This window comes from Salmo salar, chromosome ssa04, assembly GCF_905237065.1.
Source record: "Salmo salar chromosome ssa04, Ssal_v3.1, whole genome shotgun sequence".
In the NCBI taxonomy this organism is placed as follows: Eukaryota; Metazoa; Chordata; class Actinopteri; order Salmoniformes; family Salmonidae; genus Salmo; species Salmo salar.
The window spans coordinates 87,658,390-87,686,197 of NC_059445.1; the positions used below are offsets into that span (position 1 = coordinate 87,658,390).

General features: G+C 51.8%; 1 protein-coding gene across 3 annotated transcripts; it reads left to right on the plus strand.

Moving 5' to 3' along the window:
• Window positions 1–2,499: 2,499 nt before the first annotated feature.
• Window positions 2,500–27,808, plus strand: bach1b (BTB and CNC homology 1, basic leucine zipper transcription factor 1 b). 3 transcript variants are annotated; one of them, XM_045717476.1, is made up of 6 exons: window positions 2,505–2,718; window positions 4,670–4,924; window positions 6,492–7,400; window positions 7,431–8,324; window positions 26,584–26,790; window positions 27,269–27,808. In XM_045717476.1, the coding sequence occupies exons 1-6, from the start codon at window positions 2,680–2,682 to the stop codon at window positions 27,536–27,538; spliced, it is 2,574 nt and encodes an 857-aa protein (XP_045573432.1). In that variant the 5' UTR covers window positions 2,505–2,679; the 3' UTR covers window positions 27,539–27,808. The 3 variants fall into 3 exon arrangements, with proteins under 3 accessions (XP_045573433.1, XP_045573432.1, XP_045573431.1); XM_045717477.1 differs by having other exon boundaries at window positions 2,500–2,718; window positions 6,492–8,324; window positions 26,584–26,795; window positions 27,269–27,793; XM_045717475.1 differs by having other exon boundaries at window positions 2,506–2,718; window positions 6,492–8,324.

Consider the following 27,808-nt stretch of genomic DNA (forward strand, 5'->3'; position numbering starts at 1 on the left):
GCACACTACAGCTGCCAGATCTCCTCCCTGTGCCGACGCTCCGGGCTGATCTCCTCCCTGTGCCGACACTCCGGGCAGCTCTCCTCCCTGTGCCGACGCTCCGGGCTGATCTCCTCCCTGTGCCGACGCTCCGGGCTGATCTCCTCCCTGTGCCGACGCTCCGGGCTGATCTCCTCCCTGTGCCGACGCTCCGGGCTGATCTCCTCCCTGTGCCGACGCTCCGGGCTGATCTCCTCCCTGTGCCGACGCTCCGGGCTGATCTCCTCCATGTGCCGACGCGCCGGGCTGATCTCCTCCCTGTGCCGACGCGCCGGGCTGATCTCCTCCCTGTGCCGACGCTCCGGGCTGATCTCCTCCCTGTGCCGACGCTCCGGGCAGCTCTCCCTTATAAGATGCTGTGGTACTGCAAGTGTCACGTGTGAGTTAGTAATGCTCCGGGCCGTGTGAGTTAGTAATGCTCCGGGCCGTGTGAGTTAGTAATGCTCCGGGCCGTGTGAGTTAGTAATGCTCCGGGCCGTGTGAGTTAGTAATGCTCGGGGCCGTGCGAGTTAGTAATGCTCGGGGCCGTGCGAGTTAGTAATGCTCGGGGCCGTGCGAGTTAGTAATGCTCGGGGCCGTGCGAGTTAGTAATGCTCGGGGCCGTGCGAGTTAGTAATGCTCGGGGCCGTGCGAGTTAGTAATGCTCGGGGCCGTGCGAGTTAGTAATGCTCGGGGCCGTGCGAGTTAGTAATGCTCCGGGCCGTGCGAGTTAGTAATGCTCGGGGCCGTGCGAGTTAGTAATGCTCGGGGCCGTGTGAGTTAGTAATGCTCCGGGCCGTGTGAGTTAGTAATGCTCCGGGCTGACTAGTTAAATAAAGGTAAAAAAAAAAACATCACCCTTAACCCAGCGGTCCGTCCGTCCAACCCACCCAGCGGGTCCGTCCGTCCAACCCAGCCAGCGGGTCCGTCCGTCCAACCCACCCAGCGGGTCCGTCCGTCCAACCCACCCAGCGGGTCCGTCCGTCCAACCCAGCCAGCGGGTCCGTCCGTCCAACCCAGCCAGCGGGTCCGTCCGTCCAACCCAGCCAGCGGGTCCGTCCGTCCAACCCACCCAGCGGGTCCGTCCGTCCGTCCAACCCACCCAGCGGGTCCGTCCGTCCGTCCAACCCACCCAGCGGGTCCGTCCGTCCGTCCAACCCAGCCAGCGGGTCCGTCCGTCCGTCCAACCCAGCCAGCGGGTCCGTCCGTCCGTCCAACCCAGCCAGCGGGTCCGTCCGTCCGTCCAACCCACCCAGCGGGTCCGTCCGTCCGTCCAACCCACCCAGCGGGTCCGTCCGTCCAACCCACCCAGCGGGTCCGTCCAACCCACCCAGCATATTTTAGTGTATTTCTGATAGTAGTCTGGGTTTGTGAATCTCAGGGCTTGTGAAGAACAACAGGTGGTGTGATGCAGTATAAACTGCTCTTTCCTCTCTCCCCTCCACGTAATGGTCTGAAGGTCCTGCCCCTCAGTTCCCCATGTATACACTAGGATAACACAGCGGCACTTACAAACGAGGATCAACTACCAGTCGATGGTTCTCGACGTGGTAGAAATGTAAGGCGTTTAAAGTATATGAATGATATTCTGCCGCTGTTGCGAAATAGTGGAAGTTTTTGTTATCAAAATGGAGGAGTAGGCTTGTCATAATGACATTGTGTTTCTTACTAGTTCCCTGTAGTAAGTGTTATTACCTGTGGAAGGGGAAACAATATGACCATTACCTACTCTGTATGTGGCACAATAAACTTCTCTATTGCGAAATAGACATTTTTATGTGGATTTTCAGCACGATCCTTCCGTTTCATTTGCTGTAGAATGTTTTTGTTATGACTTCCCCACTACCATGGATACGGACCTGTTTCTCTCTGGGTTTGTGAAAACAATTTCTGACTTTTAGTCTTTATTTCTTGTGCTCTTTTTCTCTCTCCCTCTTCTCCCTCGTTCAATTTGAAATTTAAGGGATTTTATTGACATGGGAAACATATGTTTACCTTGCCAAAGCAAGTGAAATAGATCATAAACAATAAAACTCTCTCCCTGTGTGTGTGTGTGTTAGGGAGGAAACCTGACCATAACAAATCCTACCCCACCTCCGTGTCACTCCAGTTACCGAGAAGCTTGTGAATAAATAGATTGACAGGTCAGATTTGAATGTTTCCAAGAAAGTTTCACATATAACAAAGGGATCTCTGTGTAAACACCTTCAGATTAAAGTAATGCGCTTTTACATTGGCTAATAAAGGGTTAATAGACATATAATTCACAATATCTATTCCTCTCTTCTCTTTCGTACCTCTCTGATTCAGAGGGGTTGGGTTAAATGTGGAAGACACATTTCAGTTGAAGGTAATCAGTTATACAACTAACTAGGTGTCCCCTTTCTATCAGACACTCGCTCTTTCTTGATTCCCGGTGAAACACCGACTCCAGTAGTCTACTATGTGGCCTTACATGCGGAAGTTAACTGTGACGGAGAGAGACCGTAGCCAATAAGGAAAGCCTGTCCCTAACGTTGGGAAGGTGACGGTTCCGCCTGGAAGACAGAAGACTGTGGCTCCACCACTTAAAAAGTTGTCGGCAAAAGTTGAAGTGGGAAATTTCGTCTGTTTTTTTTTTAAGTCTGAGGTGGATTTGTCACGTCGTGACTATGAACCTGTATGGTTTCAACTCGTCGTTGTAGAATAAACCGATGTCAGGTTAGTTCTGCTGATCGGTTTTTATCTTCTCACTAAATGATGTTTGTTTGGTTAGAAACCTATTAAGAACACATTTACTAGCCTCTATCGGTTACTATTGTAGTGTGTTTTATTATGAAGCTACATTATTATTAAAGTATATTATTGGAGTAGTCTGTACAGCGCGCTGGTATCCTAAATACCCGTTTACATGGTGAAGTATTTCAGTGCGCCGTTTCTCAACGTAATGAAACATGTCGGTATGTCTATCTGCTCCCCTGATGTCCACTTTCTGGTCACTGATAATGATCAAAATCATGTTAAGGGCCAGGTGTGTTTTATTAAACAGCTGTGGTCTCAGATATAAATGATAAGGAAGGACACAGAAAACATCACATTTAACCACGTCACAGAACTGTTTTTCCAAACGGATCGAAGGTTGGAAATATAGGATTTGATCCTGATCAGTGTAAATTTGCCATCCAAGCTTTCCTTTAAGACAACTGGGACAAACCTTGCCGTCTGTGCATGTAAATATAGACCTATAACCCTGTAGTGAATCCCATGTAGGTTGTAAACTCTACTACGGGTTACTTGGAAAAGCAGGCAGTTTACGGTAAAAATCCGCACGGGACGGGACAGACTGGAAATCGCTTGCTCATCCTGACATGGTGAATCTGTTATCTGCACTGGCCGTGCAGCATTTACGGTGATATGTCCTCTGCGGAAGTCAGGGCGTTTATACATATTGTGAAGTCAGTTTGTGTTTCAACAGGACCTTTCCGCCCTCACCTACAGACAACCAATCATGTCAATGCGGAACTATACGGAGCCCACCACATTTTATTTACCAAAAGACGCACGACGACGCGGTTTCAGAGCGGAATTTGGCCTCTGCGTGACTCTGGAGGCTCCGTCATTGCGTCACGCCCTCCGTACGGCGTCACCGACCACATTTTCGGTTCAGGCATGACTTGGCTTTTAATCAGGAGGAGCCTTGTGAGTCACGACTCTCCACGCTGTTGCCAAACCACACACACACACACACCCTGCCATGCATGACTTGACAAATTCAATTCAAGCTCATTGAGTTCATTCTTCAGTCAGGTGTTGGAGATGTAGCCTAGACGGAATATTAACTATAATGTCATATTTGAGATTTTTTTTTAAGGACATTTTTAAAGCGTAAATGAATTTGTAATTTATTGCTTTAAAAATATTTCTCTTGAGGGGAACTCCCGAGTGGCGCAGCGGTCTAAGGCAGTGCTAGACGTGTCACTACAGACCCGGGTTCGGTCACCGGGCTGTATCACAACCGGCCGTGATCACGGAGACCCATAGGGCGTCGTCCGGGTCCACACAGATGTGTGTGCGTGTAACTGTAAACTTTTATTACACTGAATAATGACATTGAGATGTCATCACCTAACTTGTTCAATCTGTTCTGTTTTGTGGTTTTTAATCCTGCTCAATGGGGGGAGGGGGGGATTTTGATTTGACTAGTTGTTTCCACTATTTAATAGTCTGAATCCAATCATTAGGTTAGGCTACACCTGTTTGACTGGCACCACTGTATGTAGCAAGTAGGATAAGATATCATGTTTTACATGTCATCATCTTCAAATCAAATGTATTTATATAGCCCTTCTTACATCAGCTGATATTCTCAAAGTGCTGTACAGAAACCCAGCCTAAAACCACAAACTGCAAGCAATGCAGGTGTAGAAGCACGGTGGCTAGGAAAAACTCCCTAGGAAAAACTCCCTAGAACCTCGGGAAGAAACCTAGAGAGGAACCAGGCTATGAGGGGTGGCCAGTCCTCTTCTGGCTGTGCCGGGTGGAGATTATAACAGAACATGGCCAAGATGTTCAAATGTTCATAAATGACCAGCATGGTCAAATAATAATAATAATAATAATAATAATAATAATCTTCACTCTCTCTGTTTGTGTCTCGGTGTCTCTTCCACAGATGTCCGTCTCCATGTCTAGTCTGGAGAGCCCGGGGTCCTCTGCGTTTACCTTTGAGTCCTCGGTGCACAGCTGTCACGTGCTGCGTTGCCTGGACGACCAGCGGAGGCGTGACCTGCTGTGTGACATCACAGTGGTGGTGGAAGGGAGGAGCTTCAGGGCCCATCGCTCTGTGCTGGCTTCCTGCAGTAAATACTTCACACACAAGGTCTCGTCTCACGCGGGCCCAGGGCTCGTCATCACCCTGCCTCAGGAGGTAAGGGACCAAAGCCGAGCACGTAGTCCATTCATCTAAAGCCCAGGACCACAGCAGTCCACTTAAGTAAAGCCTAAACCAGGGGTATTACCCTACAAGGCCATCTATAAGTTAGCCCAAACAACTACCTCTTCCCCTACTGTATTTATTTATTTATTTTGCTCCTTTGCACCCCAGTATTTCTACTTTGCACACTCATCTACTGTCAAATCTACCATTCCAGTGTTTAATTGCTATATTGTATTTACTTCGCCACTATGGCCTATTTATTGCCTTTACCTCCCTTATCCTACCTCATTTGCTCACATTGTATATAGACTTGTTTTTCTACTGTATTATTGACTGTATGTTTGTTTTACTCCATGTGTAACTCTGTGTTGTTGTATGTTGTCGAACTGCTTTGCTTTATTCTTCGCCAGGTCTCAGTTGTAAATGACAACTTGTTCTCAACTTGCCTACCTGGTTAAATAAAGGACTTGTTCTCAACTTGCCTACCTGGTTAAATAAAGGACTTGTTCTCAACTAGCCTACCTGGTTAAATAAAGGACTTGTTCTCAACTGGTCTACCTGGTTAAATAAAGGTGAAATAAAACAGTAGTCCACTTGAGTAAAGCCTACACCAGGGGTATTACCCTACAAAGTCTGGAGTACTGCTGCTTTTCTGTTCTACATGATAATTCATTGTATCCACCTGGTATCCCAGGGCTAAATCACTCCTTCATTAGAGGGGAACAATGAAAAAACGAAGTGGAACTGGCTTTGAGGTCCAGAGTTGAATTTGACTGGTTTAAGGGGTTAGCCCGCTGAGGATTAAGTCCAGGGGTTAGCCCGCTGAGGATTAAGTCCAGGGGTTAGCCCGCTGAGGGTTAAGTCCAGGGGTTAGCCCGCTGAGGGTTAAGTCCAGGGGTTAGCCCGCTGAGGATTAAGTCCAGGGGTTAGCCCGCTGAGGGTTAAGTCCAGGGGTTAGCCCGCTGAGGATTAAGTCCAGGGGTTAGCCCGCTGAGGTTAAGTCCAGGGGTTAGCCCGCTGAGGTTAAGTCCAGGGGTTAGCCCGCTGAGGTTAAGTCCAGGGGTTAGCCCGCTGAGGATTAAGTCCAGGCGTTAGCCCGCTGAGGATTAAGTCCAGGGGTTAGCCCGCTGAGGTTAAGTCCAGGGGTTAGCCCGCTGAGGTTAAGTCCAGGGGTTAGCCCGCTGAGGTTAAGTCCAGGGGTTAGCCCGCTGAGGTTAAGTCCAGGGGTTAGCCCGCTGAGGATTAAGTCCAGGGGTTAGCCCGCTGAGGATTAAGTCCAGGGGTTAGCCCGCTGAGGATTAAGTCCAGGGGTTAGCCCGCTGAGGATTAAGTCCAGGGGTTAGCCCGCTGAGGATAAACCTAACACAAATCTTCCATTCCCAAGGTTACTCATCACATGAGTGTAATTTGGCTAAGAGATGAGATGTTCTGTCAGATATGGAAAGATATGGAAATATACTGAATCAGCAGAGTGTGGGACCACATTGGTTTAGTTGTGGTCAGTTTAATCGTATATTGCTGTGTCATGACTTAGGTTTCTTCATATCTCTTTCTAAAGGTGACGGTGAGTGGCTTTAAGCCTCTGCTGCAGTTTGCCTACACATCCAAGCTGCTCTTCACTAAAGATACCGTCGTGGAGATCCGACACTGTGCCTCTATTCTGGGTTTTAGAGATCTGGACTCGGCCTGTTTTGACTTCCTCCTGCCCAAGTTCTTCAGCAGCCGTACGTCCTCCTTCCAGAGGAAGACCTGCTGTAAGACACGGTGTAGGAGACAGTCCCCCAGGGCAGAGCTTAGTGTCATAGACGCTAACAAGGATGTCTTGGATAATGACAAAGGACTCCGGGTGGTTTCTGATTCGCCCGTTGAACAGGATGTGGGTGGAGCCTCCTGCCAAAGCAGCCAACCAACAAATGGCGCGACAGGATGTAGAAGCGAAACACACGCCCTTCTTCCTGAAGTCAATATCCAATCAGACGCCCAGACTGACTACTCCATGCGGTGCCCCAAGTCCTGTAAGTTCCAGCTGGCTTGTGGGAAGGACAGTGTGTGTCTGGAGGTCTGCAACCAGGAAACAACCCTTGATTCTCCAGTGGTCACTGAGGAGGGCTGCCCTCTTCCTCAGTCCCGGTCCCGGTCCTGTCTACCTCGCTCCAGTAGTAGGGGCTGTAAGGAGGGTCCTGCAGTGGAGATCTCTGGAGAGAACTCCTCTCATTACGCACAGACACAGACTAACCAGGCAGGACATGGGGAGGTTGAGGAGAGGAAAGGAGAGGAGGATGGGGAGAACGTAGACAAGCATGAGAGGGTAGGAGAGGTAGAAGAGAGGAGGAGAGAAGCAGAGAAGGCCTCTGGAGTCGGCTGCTTTAGATCTCCACCCGTGGAGGTTTCCAGTGTCAGCTGTGAACAGAGCCCAGGGTTGGATGAGGGGACAGTGGGTACTGCTTCACACCGATGCCCCCTTGAGGAACCTGGGCTTGAGGAACCTGGGCTTGAGGAACCTGGGCTTGAGGAACCTGGGCTTGAGGAACCTGGGCTTGAGGAACCTGGGCTTGGCCATCAGAGCCCTGGAGGTGTGGGGGAAGGAGGTTGTGTTCTAGGTGATAGAGGGCTCCATGAAAGGTTAGATCCAGCTGTCTCCATCCCCAGACAGCAAAAGACAGAACAGGAGCAGGGAGGGAGAGGAGAGGAAGAGAGGAGAAAGATGGATAGACATAAGGAACAGGGAGGAAGAGGACAGGGAGAGGAAGGAAGGAGAAAGATGGATAGAGATAAGGAACAGGGAGGAAGAGGACAGGGAGAGGAAGGAAGGAGAAAGATGGATAGAGATAAGGAACAGGGAGGAAGAGGACAGGGAGAGGAAGGAAGGAGAAAGATGGATAGAGATAAGGAACAGGGAGGAAGAGGAGAGGAAGAGAGGAGAGAGAGCGGATGGAAAGAGAGAAGCAGCATGGAGACGGAGGTGGCTGAACACTTGGCCCATGGTCTTTGGTCAGACCTCTCCTCTATTCCTCCTTCCCTCCTCCAGGACTCCCTACCTGAGACTGGGCCTGAGAACATCCAGGGCAGCAGCTCCACCTTGAACCCCCGGAGCATGAGCCCCAAGTTGGACTGGCTGAACCAGCTGCACCTCACCTCCAGCACCGGGGACTGTCCTTTCCTCCATGGCCTGGACAGAGGGATGGAAATGGGGATGGATAGTGGGACAGACAGGGAGATGGACAGAGGGACAGGGTCAGGGGATGCCCAGCTGCCGGGCTGTGAGGGGTCATCCCAGTCAGAGAAGAGTCCCTGTGTGTCCTCTCTGACTTCTGGGGATGATGGAGACTCAGACGGCTTCGATACGGAGGGAGACAGTGAGTCCTGCTCCTACAGCCAGAAGGCTAGGGAGGTGAGTTATACTGGGAGAGAGAGAGAGTCCTGTTCCTACAGCCAGAAGGCTAGGGAGGTGAGTTATACTGGGAGAGAGAGAGAGTCCTGTTCCTACAGCCAGAAGGCTAGGGAGGTGAGTTATACTGGGAGAGAGAGAGAGTCCTGTTCCTACAGCCAGAAGGCTAGGGAGGTGAGTTATACTGGGAGAGAGAGAGAGTCCTGTTCCTACAGCCAGAAGGCTAGGGAGGTGAGTTATACTGGGAGAGAGAGTCCTGTTCCTACAGCCAGAAGGCTAGGGAGGTGAGTTATACTGGGAGAGAGAGAGTCCTGTTCCTACAGCCAGAAGGCTAGGGAGGTGAGTTATACTGGGAGAGAGAGAGAGTCCTGCTCCTACAGCCAGAAGGCTAGGGAGGTGAGTTATACTGGGAGAGAGAGAGAGTCCTGTTCCTACAGCCAGAAGGCTAGGGAGGTGAGTTATACTGGGAGAGAGAGAGAGTCCTGTTCCTACAGCCAGAAGGCTAGGGAGGTGAGTTATACTGGGAGAGAGAGAGAGTCCTGTTCCTACAGCCAGAAGGCTAGGGAGGTGAGTTATACTGGGAGAGAGAGAGAGTCCTGTTCCTACAGCCAGAAGGCTAGGGAGGTGAGTTATACTGGGAGAGAGAGAGAGTCCTGTTCCTACAGCCAGAAGGCTAGGGAGGTGAGTTATACTGGGAGAGAGAGAGAGTCCTGTTCCTACAGCCAGAAGGCTAGGGAGGTGAGTTATACTGGGAGAGAGAGAGAGTCCTGTTCCTACAGCCAGAAGGCTAGGGAGGTGAGTTATACTGGGAGAGAGAGAGAGTCCTGCTCCTACAGCCAGAAGGCTAGGGAGGTGAGTTATACTGGGAGAGAGAGAGAGTCCTGTTCCTACAGCCAGAAGGCTAGGGAGGTGAGTTATACTGGGAGAGAGAGAGAGTCCTGTTCCTACAGCCAGAAGGCTAGGGAGGTGAGTTATACTGGGAGAGAGAGAGAGTCCTGTTCCTACAGCCAGAAGGCTAGGGAGGTGAGTTATACTGGGAGAGAGAGAGAGTCCTGTTCCTACAGCCAGAAGGCTAGGGAGGTGAGTTATACTGGGAGAGAGAGAGAGTCCTGTTCCTACAGCCAGAAGGCTAGGGAGGTGAGTTATACTGGGAGAGAGAGAGAGTCCTGTTCCTACAGCCAGAAGGCTAGGGAGGTGAGTTATACTGGGAGAGAGAGAGAGTCCTGTTCCTACAGCCAGAAGGCTAGGGAGGTGAGTTATACTGGGAGAGAGAGAGAGTCCTGTTCCTACAGCCAGAAGGCTAGGGAGGTGAGTTATACTGGAGAGAGAGAGAGTCCTGTTCCTACAGCCAGAAGGCTAGGGAGGTGAGTTATACTGGGAGAGAGAGAGAGTCCTGTTCCTACAGCCAGAAGGCTAGGGAGGTGAGTTATACTGGGAGAGAGAGAGAGTCCTGTTCCTACAGCCAGAAGGCTAGGGAGGTGAGTTATACTGGGAGAGAGAGAGAGTCCTGTTCCTACAGCCAGAAGGCTAGGGAGGTGAGTTATACTGGGAGAGAGAGAGAGTCCTGTTCCTACAGCCAGAAGGCTAGGGAGGTGAGTTATACTGGGAGAGAGAGAGAGTCCTGTTCCTACAGCCAGAAGGCTAGGGAGGTGAGTTATACTGGGAGAGAGAGAGAGTCCTGTTCCTACAGCCAGAAGGCTAGGGAGGTGAGTTATACTGGGAGAGAGAGAGAGTCCTGTTCCTACAGCCAGAAGGCTAGGGAGGTGAGTTATACTGGGAGAGAGAGAGAGTCCTGTTCCTACAGCCAGAAGGCTAGGGAGGTGAGTTATACTGGGAGAGAGAGAGAGTCCTGTTCCTACAGCCAGAAGGCTAGGGAGGTGAGTTATACTGGGAGAGAGAGAGAGTCCTGTTCCTACAGCCAGAAGGCTAGGGAGGTGAGTTATACTGGGAGAGAGAGAGAGTCCTGTTCCTACAGCCAGAAGGCTAGGGAGGTGAGTTATACTGGGAGAGAGAGAGAGTCCTGTTCCTACAGCCAGAAGGCTAGGGAGGTGAGTTATACTGGGAGAGAGAGAGAGTCCTGTTCCTACAGCCAGAAGGCTAGGGAGGTGAGTTATACTGGGAGAGAGAGAGAGTCCTGTTCCTACAGCCAGAAGGCTAGGGAGGTGAGTTATACTGGGAGAGAGAGAGAGTCCTGTTCCTACAGCCAGAAGGCTAGGGAGGTGAGTTATACTGGGAGAGAGAGAGAGTCCTGTTCCTACAGCCAGAAGGCTAGGGAGGTGAGTTATACTGGGAGAGAGAGAGAGTCCTGTTCCTACAGCCAGAAGGCTAGGGAGGTGAGTTATACTGGGAGAGAGAGAGAGTCCTGTTCCTACAGCCAGAAGGCTAGGGAGGTGAGTTATACTGGGAGAGAGAGAGAGTCCTGTTCCTACAGCCAGAAGGCTAGGGAGGTGAGTTATACTGGGAGAGAGAGAGAGTCCTGTTCCTACAGCCAGAAGGCTAGGGAGGTGAGTTATACTGGGAGAGAGAGAGAGTCCTGTTCCTACAGCCAGAAGGCTAGGGAGGTGAGTTATACTGGGAGAGAGAGAGAGTCCTGTTCCTACAGCCAGAAGGCTAGGGAGGTGAGTTATACTGGGAGAGAGAGAGAGTCCTGTTCCTACAGCCAGAAGGCTAGGGAGGTGAGTTATACTGGGAGAGAGAGAGAGTCCTGTTCCTACAGCCAGAAGGCTAGGGAGGTGAGTTATACTGGGAGAGAGAGAGAGTCCTGTTCCTACAGCCAGAAGGCTAGGGAGGTGAGTTATACTGGGAGAGAGAGAGAGTCCTGTTCCTACAGCCAGAAGGCTAGGGAGGTGAGTTATACTGGGAGAGAGAGAGAGTCCTGTTCCTACAGCCAGAAGGCTAGGGAGGTGAGTTATACTGGGAGAGAGAGAGAGTCCTGTTCCTACAGCCAGAAGGCTAGGGAGGTGAGTTATACTGGGAGAGAGAGAGAGTCCTGTTCCTACAGCCAGAAGGCTAGGGAGGTGAGTTATACTGGGAGAGAGAGAGAGTCCTGTTCCTACAGCCAGAAGGCTAGGGAGGTGAGTTATACTGGGAGAGAGAGAGAGTCCTGTTCCTACAGCCAGAAGGCTAGGGAGGTGAGTTATACTGGGAGAGAGAGAGAGTCCTGTTCCTACAGCCAGAAGGCTAGGGAGGTGAGTTATACTGGGAGAGAGAGAGAGTCCTGTTCCTACAGCCAGAAGGCTAGGGAGGTGAGTTATACTGGGAGAGAGAGAGAGTCCTGTTCCTACAGCCAGAAGGCTAGGGAGGTGAGTTATACTGGGAGAGAGAGAGAGTCCTGTTCCTACAGCCAGAAGGCTAGGGAGGTGAGTTATACTGGGAGAGAGAGAGAGTCCTGTTCCTACAGCCAGAAGGCTAGGGAGGTGAGTTATACTGGGAGAGAGAGAGAGTCCTGTTCCTACAGCCAGAAGGCTAGGGAGGTGAGTTATACTGGGAGAGAGAGAGAGTCCTGTTCCTACAGCCAGAAGGCTAGGGAGGTGAGTTATACTGGGAGAGAGAGAGAGTCCTGTTCCTACAGCCAGAAGGCTAGGGAGGTGAGTTATACTGGGAGAGAGAGAGAGTCCTGTTCCTACAGCCAGAAGGCTAGGGAGGTGAGTTATACTGGGAGAGAGAGAGAGTCCTGTTCCTACAGCCAGAAGGCTAGGGAGGTGAGTTATACTGGGAGAGAGAGAGAGTCCTGTTCCTACAGCCAGAAGGCTAGGGAGGTGAGTTATACTGGGAGAGAGAGAGAGTCCTGTTCCTACAGCCAGAAGGCTAGGGAGGTGAGTTATACTGGGAGAGAGAGAGAGTCCTGTTCCTACAGCCAGAAGGCTAGGGAGGTGAGTTATACTGGGAGAGAGAGAGAGTCCTGTTCCTACAGCCAGAAGGCTAGGGAGGTGAGTTATACTGGGAGAGAGAGAGAGTCCTGTTCCTACAGCCAGAAGGCTAGGGAGGTGAGTTATACTGGGAGAGAGAGAGAGTCCTGTTCCTACAGCCAGAAGGCTAGGGAGGTGAGTTATACTGGGAGAGAGAGAGAGTCCTGTTCCTACAGCCAGAAGGCTAGGGAGGTGAGTTATACTGGGAGAGAGAGAGAGTCCTGTTCCTACAGCCAGAAGGCTAGGGAGGTGAGTTATACTGGGAGAGAGAGAGAGTCCTGTTCCTACAGCCAGAAGGCTAGGGAGGTGAGTTATACTGGGAGAGAGAGAGAGTCCTGTTCCTACAGCCAGAAGGCTAGGGAGGTGAGTTATACTGGGAGAGAGAGAGAGTCCTGTTCCTACAGCCAGAAGGCTAGGGAGGTGAGTTATACTGGGAGAGAGAGAGAGTCCTGTTCCTACAGCCAGAAGGCTAGGGAGGTGAGTTATACTGGGAGAGAGAGAGAGTCCTGTTCCTACAGCCAGAAGGCTAGGGAGGTGAGTTATACTGGGAGAGAGAGAGAGTCCTGTTCCTACAGCCAGAAGGCTAGGGAGGTGAGTTATACTGGGAGAGAGAGAGAGTCCTGTTCCTACAGCCAGAAGGCTAGGGAGGTGAGTTATACTGGGAGAGAGAGAGAGTCCTGTTCCTACAGCCAGAAGGCTAGGGAGGTGAGTTATACTGGGAGAGAGAGAGAGTCCTGTTCCTACAGCCAGAAGGCTAGGGAGGTGAGTTATACTGGGAGAGAGAGAGAGTCCTGTTCCTACAGCCAGAAGGCTAGGGAGGTGAGTTATACTGGGAGAGAGAGAGAGTCCTGTTCCTACAGCCAGAAGGCTAGGGAGGTGAGTTATACTGGGAGAGAGAGAGAGTCCTGTTCCTACAGCCAGAAGGCTAGGGAGGTGAGTTATACTGGGAGAGAGAGAGAGTCCTGTTCCTACAGCCAGAAGGCTAGGGAGGTGAGTTATACTGGGAGAGAGAGAGAGTCCTGTTCCTACAGCCAGAAGGCTAGGGAGGTGAGTTATACTGGGAGAGAGAGAGAGTCCTGTTCCTACAGCCAGAAGGCTAGGGAGGTGAGTTATACTGGGAGAGAGAGAGAGTCCTGTTCCTACAGCCAGAAGGCTAGGGAGGTGAGTTATACTGGGAGAGAGAGAGAGTCCTGTTCCTACAGCCAGAAGGCTAGGGAGGTGAGTTATACTGGGGAGAGAGAGAGTCCTGTTCCTACAGCCAGAAGGCTAGGGAGGTGAGTTATACTGGGAGAGAGAGAGAGTCCTGTTCCTACAGCCAGAAGGCTAGGGAGGTGAGTTATACTGGGAGAGAGAGAGAGTCCTGTTCCTACAGCCAGAAGGCTAGGGAGGTGAGTTATACTGGGAGAGAGAGAGAGTCCTGTTCCTACAGCCAGAAGGCTAGGGAGGTGAGTTATACTGGGAGAGAGAGAGAGTCCTGTTCCTACAGCCAGAAGGCTAGGGAGGTGAGTTATACTGGGAGAGAGAGAGAGTCCTGTTCCTACAGCCAGAAGGCTAGGGAGGTGAGTTATACTGGGAGAGAGAGAGAGTCCTGTTCCTACAGCCAGAAGGCTAGGGAGGTGAGTTATACTGGGAGAGAGAGAGAGTCCTGTTCCTACAGCCAGAAGGCTAGGGAGGTGAGTTATACTGGGAGAGAGAGAGAGTCCTGTTCCTACAGCCAGAAGGCTAGGGAGGTGAGTTATACTGGGAGAGAGAGAGAGTCCTGTTCCTACAGCCAGAAGGCTAGGGAGGTGAGTTATACTGGGAGAGAGAGAGAGTCCTGTTCCTACAGCCAGAAGGCTAGGGAGGTGAGTTATACTGGGAGAGAGAGAGAGTCCTGTTCCTACAGCCAGAAGGCTAGGGAGGTGAGTTATACTGGGAGAGAGAGAGAGTCCTGTTCCTACAGCCAGAAGGCTAGGGAGGTGAGTTATACTGGGAGAGAGAGAGAGTCCTGTTCCTACAGCCAGAAGGCTAGGGAGGTGAGTTATACTGGGAGAGAGAGAGAGTCCTGTTCCTACAGCCAGAAGGCTAGGGAGGTGAGTTATACTGGGAGAGAGAGAGAGTCCTGTTCCTACAGCCAGAAGGCTAGGGAGGTGAGTTATACTGGGAGAGAGAGAGAGTCCTGTTCCTACAGCCAGAAGGCTAGGGAGGTGAGTTATACTGGGAGAGAGAGAGAGTCCTGTTCCTACAGCCAGAAGGCTAGGGAGGTGAGTTATACTGGGAGAGAGAGAGAGTCCTGTTCCTACAGCCAGAAGGCTAGGGAGGTGAGTTATACTGGGAGAGAGAGAGAGTCCTGTTCCTACAGCCAGAAGGCTAGGGAGGTGAGTTATACTGGGAGAGAGAGAGAGTCCTGTTCCTACAGCCAGAAGGCTAGGGAGGTGAGTTATACTGGGAGAGAGAGAGAGTCCTGTTCCTACAGCCAGAAGGCTAGGGAGGTGAGTTATACTGGGAGAGAGAGAGAGTCCTGTTCCTACAGCCAGAAGGCTAGGGAGGTGAGTTATACTGGGAGAGAGAGAGAGTCCTGTTCCTACAGCCAGAAGGCTAGGGAGGTGAGTTATACTGGGAGAGAGAGAGAGTCCTGTTCCTACAGCCAGAAGGCTAGGGAGGTGAGTTATACTGGGAGAGAGAGAGAGTCCTGTTCCTACAGCCAGAAGGCTAGGGAGGTGAGTTATACTGGGAGAGAGAGAGAGTCCTGTTCCTACAGCCAGAAGGCTAGGGAGGTGAGTTATACTGGGAGAGAGAGAGAGTCCTGTTCCTACAGCCAGAAGGCTAGGGAGGTGAGTTATACTGGGAGAGAGAGAGAGTCCTGTTCCTACAGCCAGAAGGCTAGGGAGGTGAGTTATACTGGGAGAGAGAGAGAGTCCTGTTCCTACAGCCAGAAGGCTAGGGAGGTGAGTTATACTGGGAGAGAGAGAGAGTCCTGTTCCTACAGCCAGAAGGCTAGGGAGGTGAGTTATACTGGGAGAGAGAGAGAGTCCTGTTCCTACAGCCAGAAGGCTAGGGAGGTGAGTTATACTGGGAGAGAGAGAGAGTCCTGTTCCTACAGCCAGAAGGCTAGGGAGGTGAGTTATACTGGGAGAGAGAGAGAGTCCTGTTCCTACAGCCAGAAGGCTAGGGAGGTGAGTTATACTGGGAGAGAGAGAGAGTCCTGTTCCTACAGCCAGAAGGCTAGGGAGGTGAGTTATACTGGGAGAGAGAGAGAGTCCTGTTCCTACAGCCAGAAGGCTAGGGAGGTGAGTTATACTGGGAGAGAGAGAGAGTCCTGTTCCTACAGCCAGAAGGCTAGGGAGGTGAGTTATACTGGGAGAGAGAGAGAGTCCTGTTCCTACAGCCAGAAGGCTAGGGAGGTGAGTTATACTGGGAGAGAGAGAGAGTCCTGTTCCTACAGCCAGAAGGCTAGGGAGGTGAGTTATACTGGGAGAGAGAGAGAGTCCTGTTCCTACAGCCAGAAGGCTAGGGAGGTGAGTTATACTGGGAGAGAGAGAGAGTCCTGTTCCTACAGCCAGAAGGCTAGGGAGGTGAGTTATACTGGGAGAGAGAGAGAGTCCTGTTCCTACAGCCAGAAGGCTAGGGAGGTGAGTTATACTGGGAGAGAGAGAGAGTCCTGTTCCTACAGCCAGAAGGCTAGGGAGGTGAGTTATACTGGGAGAGAGAGAGAGTCCTGTTCCTACAGCCAGAAGGCTAGGGAGGTGAGTTATACTGGGAGAGAGAGAGAGTCCTGTTCCTACAGCCAGAAGGCTAGGGAGGTGAGTTATACTGGGAGAGAGAGAGAGTCCTGTTCCTACAGCCAGAAGGCTAGGGAGGTGAGTTATACTGGGAGAGAGAGAGAGTCCTGTTCCTACAGCCAGAAGGCTAGGGAGGTGAGTTATACTGGGAGAGAGAGAGAGTCCTGTTCCTACAGCCAGAAGGCTAGGGAGGTGAGTTATACTGGGAGAGAGAGAGAGTCCTGTTCCTACAGCCAGAAGGCTAGGGAGGTGAGTTATACTGGGAGAGAGAGAGAGTCCTGTTCCTACAGCCAGAAGGCTAGGGAGGTGAGTTATACTGGGAGAGAGAGAGAGTCCTGTTCCTACAGCCAGAAGGCTAGGGAGGTGAGTTATACTGGGAGAGAGAGAGAGTCCTGTTCCTACAGCCAGAAGGCTAGGGAGGTGAGTTATACTGGGAGAGAGAGAGAGTCCTGTTCCTACAGCCAGAAGGCTAGGGAGGTGAGTTATACTGGGAGAGAGAGAGAGTCCTGTTCCTACAGCCAGAAGGCTAGGGAGGTGAGTTATACTGGGAGAGAGAGAGAGTCCTGTTCCTACAGCCAGAAGGCTAGGGAGGTGAGTTATACTGGGAGAGAGAGAGAGTCCTGTTCCTACAGCCAGAAGGCTAGGGAGGTGAGTTATACTGGGAGAGAGAGAGAGTCCTGTTCCTACAGCCAGAAGGCTAGGGAGGTGAGTTATACTGGGAGAGAGAGAGAGTCCTGTTCCTACAGCCAGAAGGCTAGGGAGGTGAGTTATACTGGGAGAGAGAGAGAGTCCTGTTCCTACAGCCAGAAGGCTAGGGAGGTGAGTTATACTGGGAGAGAGAGAGAGTCCTGTTCCTACAGCCAGAAGGCTAGGGAGGTGAGTTATACTGGGAGAGAGAGAGAGTCCTGTTCCTACAGCCAGAAGGCTAGGGAGGTGAGTTATACTGGGAGAGAGAGAGAGTCCTGTTCCTACAGCCAGAAGGCTAGGGAGGTGAGTTATACTGGGAGAGAGAGAGAGTCCTGTTCCTACAGCCAGAAGGCTAGGGAGGTGAGTTATACTGGGAGAGAGAGAGAGTCCTGTTCCTACAGCCAGAAGGCTAGGGAGGTGAGTTATACTGGGAGAGAGAGAGAGTCCTGTTCCTACAGCCAGAAGGCTAGGGAGGTGAGTTATACTGGGAGAGAGAGAGAGTCCTGTTCCTACAGCCAGAAGGCTAGGGAGGTGAGTTATACTGGGAGAGAGAGAGAGTCCTGTTCCTACAGCCAGAAGGCTAGGGAGGTGAGTTATACTGGGAGAGAGAGAGAGTCCTGTTCCTACAGCCAGAAGGCTAGGGAGGTGAGTTATACTGGGAGAGAGAGAGAGTCCTGTTCCTACAGCCAGAAGGCTAGGGAGGTGAGTTATACTGGGAGAGAGAGAGAGTCCTGTTCCTACAGCCAGAAGGCTAGGGAGGTGAGTTATACTGGGAGAGAGAGAGAGTCCTGTTCCTACAGCCAGAAGGCTAGGGAGGTGAGTTATACTGGGAGAGAGAGAGAGTCCTGTTCCTACAGCCAGAAGGCTAGGGAGGTGAGTTATACTGGGAGAGAGAGAGAGTCCTGTTCCTACAGCCAGAAGGCTAGGGAGGTGAGTTATACTGGGAGAGAGAGAGAGTCCTGTTCCTACAGCCAGAAGGCTAGGGAGGTGAGTTATACTGGGAGAGAGAGAGAGTCCTGTTCCTACAGCCAGAAGGCTAGGGAGGTGAGTTATACTGGGAGAGAGAGAGAGTCCTGTTCCTACAGCCAGAAGGCTAGGGAGGTGAGTTATACTGGGAGAGAGAGAGAGTCCTGTTCCTACAGCCAGAAGGCTAGGGAGGTGAGTTATACTGGGAGAGAGAGAGAGTCCTGTTCCTACAGCCAGAAGGCTAGGGAGGTGAGTTATACTGGGAGAGAGAGAGAGTCCTGTTCCTACAGCCAGAAGGCTAGGGAGGTGAGTTATACTGGGAGAGAGAGAGAGTCCTGTTCCTACAGCCAGAAGGCTAGGGAGGTGAGTTATACTGGGAGAGAGAGAGAGTCCTGTTCCTACAGCCAGAAGGCTAGGGAGGTGAGTTATACTGGAGAGAGAGAGAGTCCTGTTCCTACAGCCAGAAGGCTAGGGAGGTGAGTTATACTGGGAGAGAGAGAGAGTCCTGTTCCTACAGCCAGAAGGCTAGGGAGGTGAGTTATACTGGGAGAGAGAGAGAGTCCTGTTCCTACAGCCAGAAGGCTAGGGAGGTGAGTTATACTGGGAGAGAGAGAGAGTCCTGTTCCTACAGCCAGAAGGCTAGGGAGGTGAGTTATACTGGGAGAGAGAGAGAGTCCTGTTCCTACAGCCAGAAGGCTAGGGAGGTGAGTTATACTGGGAGAGAGAGAGAGTCCTGTTCCTACAGCCAGAAGGCTAGGGAGGTGAGTTATACTGGGAGAGAGAGAGAGTCCTGTTCCTACAGCCAGAAGGCTAGGGAGGTGAGTTATACTGGGAGAGAGAGAGAGTCCTGTTCCTACAGCCAGAAGGCTAGGGAGGTGAGTTATACTGGGAGAGAGAGAGAGTCCTGTTCCTACAGCCAGAAGGCTAGGGAGGTGAGTTATACTGGGAGAGAGAGAGAGTCCTGTTCCTACAGCCAGAAGGCTAGGGAGGTGAGTTATACTGGGAGAGAGAGAGAGTCCTGTTCCTACAGCCAGAAGGCTAGGGAGGTGAGTTATACTGGGAGAGAGAGAGAGTCCTGTTCCTACAGCCAGAAGGCTAGGGAGGTGAGTTATACTGGGAGAGAGAGAGAGTCCTGTTCCTACAGCCAGAAGGCTAGGGAGGTGAGTTATACTGGGAGAGAGAGAGAGTCCTGTTCCTACAGCCAGAAGGCTAGGGAGGTGAGTTATACTGGGAGAGAGAGAGAGTCCTGTTCCTACAGCCAGAAGGCTAGGGAGGTGAGTTATACTGGGAGAGAGAGAGAGTCCTGTTCCTACAGCCAGAAGGCTAGGGAGGTGAGTTATACTGGGAGAGAGAGAGAGTCCTGTTCCTACAGCCAGAAGGCTAGGGAGGTGAGTTATACTGGGAGAGAGAGAGAGTCCTGTTCCTACAGCCAGAAGGCTAGGGAGGTGAGTTATACTGGGAGAGAGAGAGAGTCCTGTTCCTACAGCCAGAAGGCTAGGGAGGTGAGTTATACTGGGAGAGAGAGTCCTGTTCCTACAGCCAGAAGGCTAGGGAGGTGAGTTATACTGGGAGAGAGAGAGAGTCCTGTTCCTACAGCCAGAAGGCTAGGGAGGTGAGTTATACTGGGAGAGAGAGAGAGTCCTGTTCCTACAGCCAGAAGGCTAGGGAGGTGAGTTATACTGGGAGAGAGAGAGAGTCCTGTTCCTACAGCCAGAAGGCTAGGGAGGTGAGTTATACTGGGAGAGAGAGAGAGTCCTGTTCCTACAGCCAGAAGGCTAGGGAGGTGAGTTATACTGGGAGAGAGAGAGAGTCCTGTTCCTACAGCCAGAAGGCTAGGGAGGTGAGTTATACTGGGAGAGAGAGAGAGTCCTGTTCCTACAGCCAGAAGGCTAGGGAGGTGAGTTATACTGGGAGAGAGAGAGTCCTGTTCCTACAGCCAGAAGGCTAGGGAGGTGAGTTATACTGGGGAGAGAGAGAGTCCTGTTCCTACAGCCAGAAGGCTAGGGAGGTGAGTTATACTGGGAGAGAGAGAGAGTCCTGTTCCTACAGCCAGAAGGCTAGGGAGGTGAGTTATACTGGGAGAGAGAGAGAGTCCTGTTCCTACAGCCAGAAGGCTAGGGAGGTGAGTTATACTGGGAGAGAGAGAGAGTCCTGTTCCTACAGCCAGAAGGCTAGGGAGGTGAGTTATACTGGGAGAGAGAGAGAGTCCTGTTCCTACAGCCAGAAGGCTAGGGAGGTGAGTTATACTGGGAGAGAGAGAGAGTCCTGTTCCTACAGCCAGAAGGCTAGGGAGGTGAGTTATACTGGGAGAGAGAGAGAGTCCTGTTCCTACAGCCAGAAGGCTAGGGAGGTGAGTTATACTGGGAGAGAGAGAGAGTCCTGTTCCTACAGCCAGAAGGCTAGGGAGGTGAGTTATACTGGGAGAGAGAGAGAGTCCTGTTCCTACAGCCAGAAGGCTAGGGAGGTGAGTTATACTGGGAGAGAGAGAGAGTCCTGTTCCTACAGCCAGAAGGCTAGGGAGGTGAGTTATACTGGGAGAGAGAGAGAGTCCTGTTCCTACAGCCAGAAGGCTAGGGAGGTGAGTTATACTGGGAGAGAGAGAGAGTCCTGTTCCTACAGCCAGAAGGCTAGGGAGGTGAGTTATACTGGGAGAGAGAGAGAGTCCTGTTCCTACAGCCAGAAGGCTAGGGAGGTGAGTTATACTGGGAGAGAGAGAGAGTCCTGTTCCTACAGCCAGAAGGCTAGGGAGGTGAGTTATACTGGGAGAGAGAGAGAGTCCTGTTCCTACAGCCAGAAGGCTAGGGAGGTGAGTTATACTGGGAGAGAGAGAGAGTCCTGTTCCTACAGCCAGAAGGCTAGGGAGGTGAGTTATACTGGGAGAGAGAGAGAGTCCTGTTCCTACAGCCAGAAGGCTAGGGAGGTGAGTTATACTGGGAGAGAGAGAGAGTCCTGTTCCTACAGCCAGAAGGCTAGGGAGGTGAGTTATACTGGGAGAGAGAGAGAGTCCTGTTCCTACAGCCAGAAGGCTAGGGAGGTGAGTTATACTGGGAGAGAGAGAGAGTCCTGTTCCTACAGCCAGAAGGCTAGGGAGGTGAGTTATACTGGGAGAGAGAGAGAGTCCTGTTCCTACAGCCAGAAGGCTAGGGAGGTGAGTTATACTGGGAGAGAGAGAGAGTCCTGTTCCTACAGCCAGAAGGCTAGGGAGGTGAGTTATACTGGGAGAGAGAGAGAGTCCTGTTCCTACAGCCAGAAGGCTAGGGAGGTGAGTTATACTGGGAGAGAGAGAGAGTCCTGTTCCTACAGCCAGAAGGCTAGGGAGGTGAGTTATACTGGGAGAGAGAGAGAGTCCTGTTCCTACAGCCAGAAGGCTAGGGAGGTGAGTTATACTGGGAGAGAGAGAGAGTCCTGTTCCTACAGCCAGAAGGCTAGGGAGGTGAGTTATACTGGGGAGAGAGAGAGTCCTGTTCCTACAGCCAGAAGGCTAGGGAGGTGAGTTATACTGGGAGAGAGAGAGAGTCCTGTTCCTACAGCCAGAAGGCTAGGGAGGTGAGTTATACTGGGAGAGAGAGAGAGTCCTGTTCCTACAGCCAGAAGGCTAGGGAGGTGAGTTATACTGGGAGAGAGAGAGAGTCCTGTTCCTACAGCCAGAAGGCTAGGGAGGTGAGTTATACTGGGAGAGAGAGAGAGTCCTGTTCCTACAGCCAGAAGGCTAGGGAGGTGAGTTATACTGGGAGAGAGAGAGAGTCCTGTTCCTACAGCCAGAAGGCTAGGGAGGTGAGTTATACTGGGAGAGAGAGAGAGTCCTGTTCCTACAGCCAGAAGGCTAGGGAGGTGAGTTATACTGGGAGAGAGAGAGAGTCCTGTTCCTACAGCCAGAAGGCTAGGGAGGTGAGTTATACTGGGAGAGAGAGAGAGTCCTGTTCCTACAGCCAGAAGGCTAGGGAGGTGAGTTATACTGGGAGAGAGAGAGTCCTGTTCCTACAGCCAGAAGGCTAGGGAGGTGAGTTATACTGGGAGAGAGAGAGAGTCCTGTTCCTACAGCCAGAAGGCTAGGGAGGTGAGTTATACTGGGAGAGAGAGAGAGTCCTGTTCCTACAGCCAGAAGGCTAGGGAGGTGAGTTATACTGGGAGAGAGAGAGAGTCCTGTTCCTACAGCCAGAAGGCTAGGGAGGTGAGTTATACTGGGAGAGAGAGAGAGTCCTGTTCCTACAGCCAGAAGGCTAGGGAGGTGAGTTATACTGGGAGAGAGAGAGAGTCCTGTTCCTACAGCCAGAAGGCTAGGGAGGTGAGTTATACTGGGAGAGAGAGAGAGTCCTGTTCCTACAGCCAGAAGGCTAGGGAGGTGAGTTATACTGGGAGAGAGAGAGAGTCCTGTTCCTACAGCCAGAAGGCTAGGGAGGTGAGTTATACTGGGAGAGAGAGAGTCCTGTTCCTACAGCCAGAAGGCTAGGGAGGTGAGTTATACTGGGAGAGAGAGAGAGTCCTGTTCCTACAGCCAGAAGGCTAGGGAGGTGAGTTATACTGGGAGAGAGAGAGAGTCCTGTTCCTACAGCCAGAAGGCTAGGGAGGTGAGTTATACTGGGAGAGAGAGAGAGTCCTGTTCCTACAGCCAGAAGGCTAGGGAGGTGAGTTATACTGGGAGAGAGAGAGAGTCCTGTTCCTACAGCCAGAAGGCTAGGGAGGTGAGTTATACTGGGAGAGAGAGAGAGTCCTGTTCCTACAGCCAGAAGGCTAGGGAGGTGAGTTATACTGGGAGAGAGAGAGAGTCCTGTTCCTACAGCCAGAAGGCTAGGGAGGTGAGTTATACTGGGAGAGAGAGAGAGTCCTGTTCCTACAGCCAGAAGGCTAGGGAGGTGAGTTATACTGGGAGAGAGAGAGAGTCCTGTTCCTACAGCCAGAAGGCTAGGGAGGTGAGTTATACTGGGAGAGAGAGAGAGTCCTGTTCCTACAGCCAGAAGGCTAGGGAGGTGAGTTATACTGGGAGAGAGAGAGAGTCCTGTTCCTACAGCCAGAAGGCTAGGGAGGTGAGTTATACTGGGAGAGAGAGAGAGTCCTGTTCCTACAGCCAGAAGGCTAGGGAGGTGAGTTATACTGGGAGAGAGAGAGAGTCCTGTTCCTACAGCCAGAAGGCTAGGGAGGTGAGTTATACTGGGAGAGAGAGAGAGTCCTGTTCCTACAGCCAGAAGGCTAGGGAGGTGAGTTATACTGGGAGAGAGAGAGAGTCCTGTTCCTACAGCCAGAAGGCTAGGGAGGTGAGTTATACTGGGAGAGAGAGAGAGTCCTGTTCCTACAGCCAGAAGGCTAGGGAGGTGAGTTATACTGGGAGAGAGAGAGAGTCCTGTTCCTACAGCCAGAAGGCTAGGGAGGTGAGTTATACTGGGAGAGAGAGAGAGTCCTGTTCCTACAGCCAGAAGGCTAGGGAGGTGAGTTATACTGGGAGAGAGAGAGAGTCCTGTTCCTACAGCCAGAAGGCTAGGGAGGTGAGTTATACTGGGAGAGAGAGAGAGTCCTGTTCCTACAGCCAGAAGGCTAGGGAGGTGAGTTATACTGGGAGAGAGAGAGAGTCCTGTTCCTACAGCCAGAAGGCTAGGGAGGTGAGTTATACTGGGAGAGAGAGAGAGTCCTGTTCCTACAGCCAGAAGGCTAGGGAGGTGAGTTATACTGGGAGAGAGAGAGAGTCCTGTTCCTACAGCCAGAAGGCTAGGGAGGTGAGTTATACTGGGAGAGAGAGAGAGTCCTGTTCCTACAGCCAGAAGGCTAGGGAGGTGAGTTATACTGGGAGAGAGAGAGAGTCCTGTTCCTACAGCCAGAAGGCTAGGGAGGTGAGTTATACTGGGAGAGAGAGAGAGTCCTGTTCCTACAGCCAGAAGGCTAGGGAGGTGAGTTATACTGGGAGAGAGAGAGAGTCCTGTTCCTACAGCCAGAAGGCTAGGGAGGTGAGTTATACTGGGAGAGAGAGAGAGTCCTGTTCCTACAGCCAGAAGGCTAGGGAGGTGAGTTATACTGGGAGAGAGAGAGAGTCCTGTTCCTACAGCCAGAAGGCTAGGGAGGTGAGTTATACTGGGGAGAGAGAGAGTCCTGTTCCTACAGCCAGAAGGCTAGGGAGGTGAGTTATACTGGGAGAGAGAGAGAGTCCTGTTCCTACAGCCAGAAGGCTAGGGAGGTGAGTTATACTGGGAGAGAGAGAGAGTCCTGTTCCTACAGCCAGAAGGCTAGGGAGGTGAGTTATACTGGGAGAGAGAGAGAGTCCTGTTCCTACAGCCAGAAGGCTAGGGAGGTGAGTTATACTGGGAGAGAGAGAGAGTCCTGTTCCTACAGCCAGAAGGCTAGGGAGGTGAGTTATACTGGGAGAGAGAGAGAGTCCTGTTCCTACAGCCAGAAGGCTAGGGAGGTGAGTTATACTGGGAGAGAGAGAGAGTCCTGTTCCTACAGCCAGAAGGCTAGGGAGGTGAGTTATACTGGGAGAGAGAGAGAGTCCTGTTCCTACAGCCAGAAGGCTAGGGAGGTGAGTTATACTGGGAGAGAGAGAGAGTCCTGTTCCTACAGCCAGAAGGCTAGGGAGGTGAGTTATACTGGGAGAGAGAGAGAGTCCTGTTCCTACAGCCAGAAGGCTAGGGAGGTGAGTTATACTGGGAGAGAGAGAGAGTCCTGTTCCTACAGCCAGAAGGCTAGGGAGGTGAGTTATACTGGGAGAGAGAGAGAGTCCTGTTCCTACAGCCAGAAGGCTAGGGAGGTGAGTTATACTGGGAGAGAGAGAGAGTCCTGTTCCTACAGCCAGAAGGCTAGGGAGGTGAGTTATACTGGGAGAGAGAGAGAGTCCTGTTCCTACAGCCAGAAGGCTAGGGAGGTGAGTTATACTGGGAGAGAGAGAGAGTCCTGTTCCTACAGCCAGAAGGCTAGGGAGGTGAGTTATACTGGGAGAGAGAGAGAGTCCTGTTCCTACAGCCAGAAGGCTAGGGAGGTGAGTTATACTGGGAGAGAGAGAGAGTCCTGTTCCTACAGCCAGAAGGCTAGGGAGGTGAGTTATACTGGGAGAGAGAGAGAGTCCTGTTCCTACAGCCAGAAGGCTAGGGAGGTGAGTTATACTGGGAGAGAGAGAGAGTCCTGTTCCTACAGCCAGAAGGCTAGGGAGGTGAGTTATACTGGGAGAGAGAGAGAGTCCTGTTCCTACAGCCAGAAGGCTAGGGAGGTGAGTTATACTGGGAGAGAGAGAGAGTCCTGTTCCTACAGCCAGAAGGCTAGGGAGGTGAGTTATACTGGGAGAGAGAGAGAGTCCTGTTCCTACAGCCAGAAGGCTAGGGAGGTGAGTTATACTGGGAGAGAGAGAGAGTCCTGTTCCTACAGCCAGAAGGCTAGGGAGGTGAGTTATACTGGGAGAGAGAGAGAGTCCTGTTCCTACAGCCAGAAGGCTAGGGAGGTGAGTTATACTGGGAGAGAGAGAGAGTCCTGTTCCTACAGCCAGAAGGCTAGGGAGGTGAGTTATACTGGGAGAGAGAGAGAGTCCTGTTCCTACAGCCAGAAGGCTAGGGAGGTGAGTTATACTGGGAGAGAGAGAGAGTCCTGTTCCTACAGCCAGAAGGCTAGGGAGGTGAGTTATACTGGGAGAGAGAGAGAGTCCTGTTCCTACAGCCAGAAGGCTAGGGAGGTGAGTTATACTGGGAGAGAGAGAGAGTCCTGTTCCTACAGCCAGAAGGCTAGGGAGGTGAGTTATACTGGGAGAGAGAGAGAGTCCTGTTCCTACAGCCAGAAGGCTAGGGAGGTGAGTTATACTGGGAGAGAGAGAGAGTCCTGTTCCTACAGCCAGAAGGCTAGGGAGGTGAGTTATACTGGGAGAGAGAGAGAGTCCTGTTCCTACAGCCAGAAGGCTAGGGAGGTGAGTTATACTGGGAGAGAGAGAGAGTCCTGTTCCTACAGCCAGAAGGCTAGGGAGGTGAGTTATACTGGGAGAGAGAGAGAGTCCTGTTCCTACAGCCAGAAGGCTAGGGAGGTGAGTTATACTGGGAGAGAGAGTCCTGCTCCTACAGCCAGAAGGCTAGGGAGGTGAGTTATACTGGGAGAGAGAGTCCTGTTCCTACAGCCAGAAGGCTAGGGAGGTGAGTTATACTGGGAGAGAGAGAGAGTCCTGTTCCTACAGCCAGAAGGCTAGGGAGGTGAGTTATACTGGGAGAGAGAGAGAGTCCTGTTCCTACAGCCAGAAGGCTAGGGAGGTGAGTTATACTGGGAGAGAGAGAGAGTCCTGTTCCTACAGCCAGAAGGCTAGGGAGGTGAGTTATACTGGGAGAGAGAGAGTCCTGTTCCTACAGCCAGAAGGCTAGGGAGGTGAGTTATACTGGGAGAGAGAGAGTCCTGTTCCTACAGCCAGAAGGCTAGGGAGGTGAGTTATACTGGGAGAGAGAGTCCTGCTCCTACAGCCAGAAGGCTAGGGAGGTGAGTTATACTGGGAGAGAGAGAGAGTCCTGTTCCTACAGCCAGAAGGCTAGGGAGGTGAGTTATACTGGGAGAGAGAGAGAGTCCTGTTCCTACAGCCAGAAGGCTAGGGAGGTGAGTTATACTGGGAGAGAGAGAGAGTCCTGTTCCTACAGCCAGAAGGCTAGGGAGGTGAGTTATACTGGGAGAGAGAGAGAGTCCTGTTCCTACAGCCAGAAGGCTAGGGAGGTGAGTTATACTGGGAGAGAGAGAGTCCTGTTCCTACAGCCAGAAGGCTAACTTCTTAACACTACAGTACTACTAGAAGGTGTGTGTGTGTGTGTGTGTGTGTGTGTGTGTGTGTGTGTGTGTGTGTGTGTGTGTGTGTGTGTGTGTGTGTGTGTGTGTGTGTGTGTGTGTGTGTGTGTGTGTGTGTGTGTGTGTGTGTGTGTGCCTATAAATGTACCTGTATATGGTCAAACGTATTGATCTGATCCAGACCGGTCTTGATCCTCTCTCCGTGTGTTTTTCCAGTTACAGCTCCCATTCCCCGTCGTTCAGATTTTGGCGTTGAGCAAGAATGACTTTCAGCTGATGTTGAAGCACCAGACTCTGACCAGAGAACAGCTGGACTTCGTCCACGACGTCCGACGCAGGAGTAAGAACCGCAGCGCAGCTCAGCGCTGTCGAAAGAGGAAACTGGACTGTATACACAACCTGGAGTGTGAGATCGACAGACTGGTGAGGTGACATGACTGTCTCTTTAAGCTGCTACAGGAAAGGGCTGTTAGATTTACTAATGTACTGTATTGGTTGGTGTGTGTGTGTGTGTGTGTGTGTGTGTGTGTGTGTGTGTGTGTGTGTGTGTGTGTGTGTGGGTTTGTGATTTCTGCATGATGTGTGTGTGTGTGTGTGTGTGTGTGTCTGGTGTGTGTGCGTGTTGTGATTTTTGCATGGTGTGTGTTTTGTGATTTCTGCGTGGTGTGTGTGTGTGTGCGTGCATGCGGGTGCATTCTGTGTGGTGTGTGTGTGTTGTGATTTCTGCGTGGTGTGTGTGTGTTGTGATTTCTGCGTGGTGTGTGTGTGTGTGTGCGTGCATGCGGGTGTTTTGTGCATTCTGTGTGTGTGTGTGTGTGTGTGTGTGTGTGTGTGTGTGTGTGTGTGGTGCATGTGGGTGTTTTGTGATTTCTGCGTGTGTCCCTGTATGTGTTTGTCCCAGAGGACAGAGAAGGACCGGCTCATGGCCGAGAGGACCAATCTGATCCAGATGAAACTGAAGACTTGGCAAAGTGTGTCTGAACTGTGTCAGAGGGTCTGCAGCGAGTCCGCCCTGAGTCCCGAACAACTCCAGGTCCTAGCCTCCCCATATTGCCCTCTCTCTGCTCTCATCTCCCCCACAGACCCAGCCTCCCCTGGGCTAGGGGGACCACTACAGCCCCTGGCTTCTCTCTCGGCCTGCTCCTCAGCCTCAGAACCCCTAGAATCTTAGACCAGCTGTCCCAAGGACACACCCATAGAGGAGGAGCTATCAGGTGATTGGACAGACCCTCAGGTACATACCTGTGAACAGGTGACTGATACCCTGCCCATGGAACAGTGTGACCAACAAAGGTGTCAGTCCGGACACCTGTAGCGACCACCATCATCTTCATCACCACCATCATAATCTTCATCACCATCATCATCACCATCACCATCATAATCTTCATCACCATCATAATCTTCATCACCATCATCATCACCACCACCACCATCATCA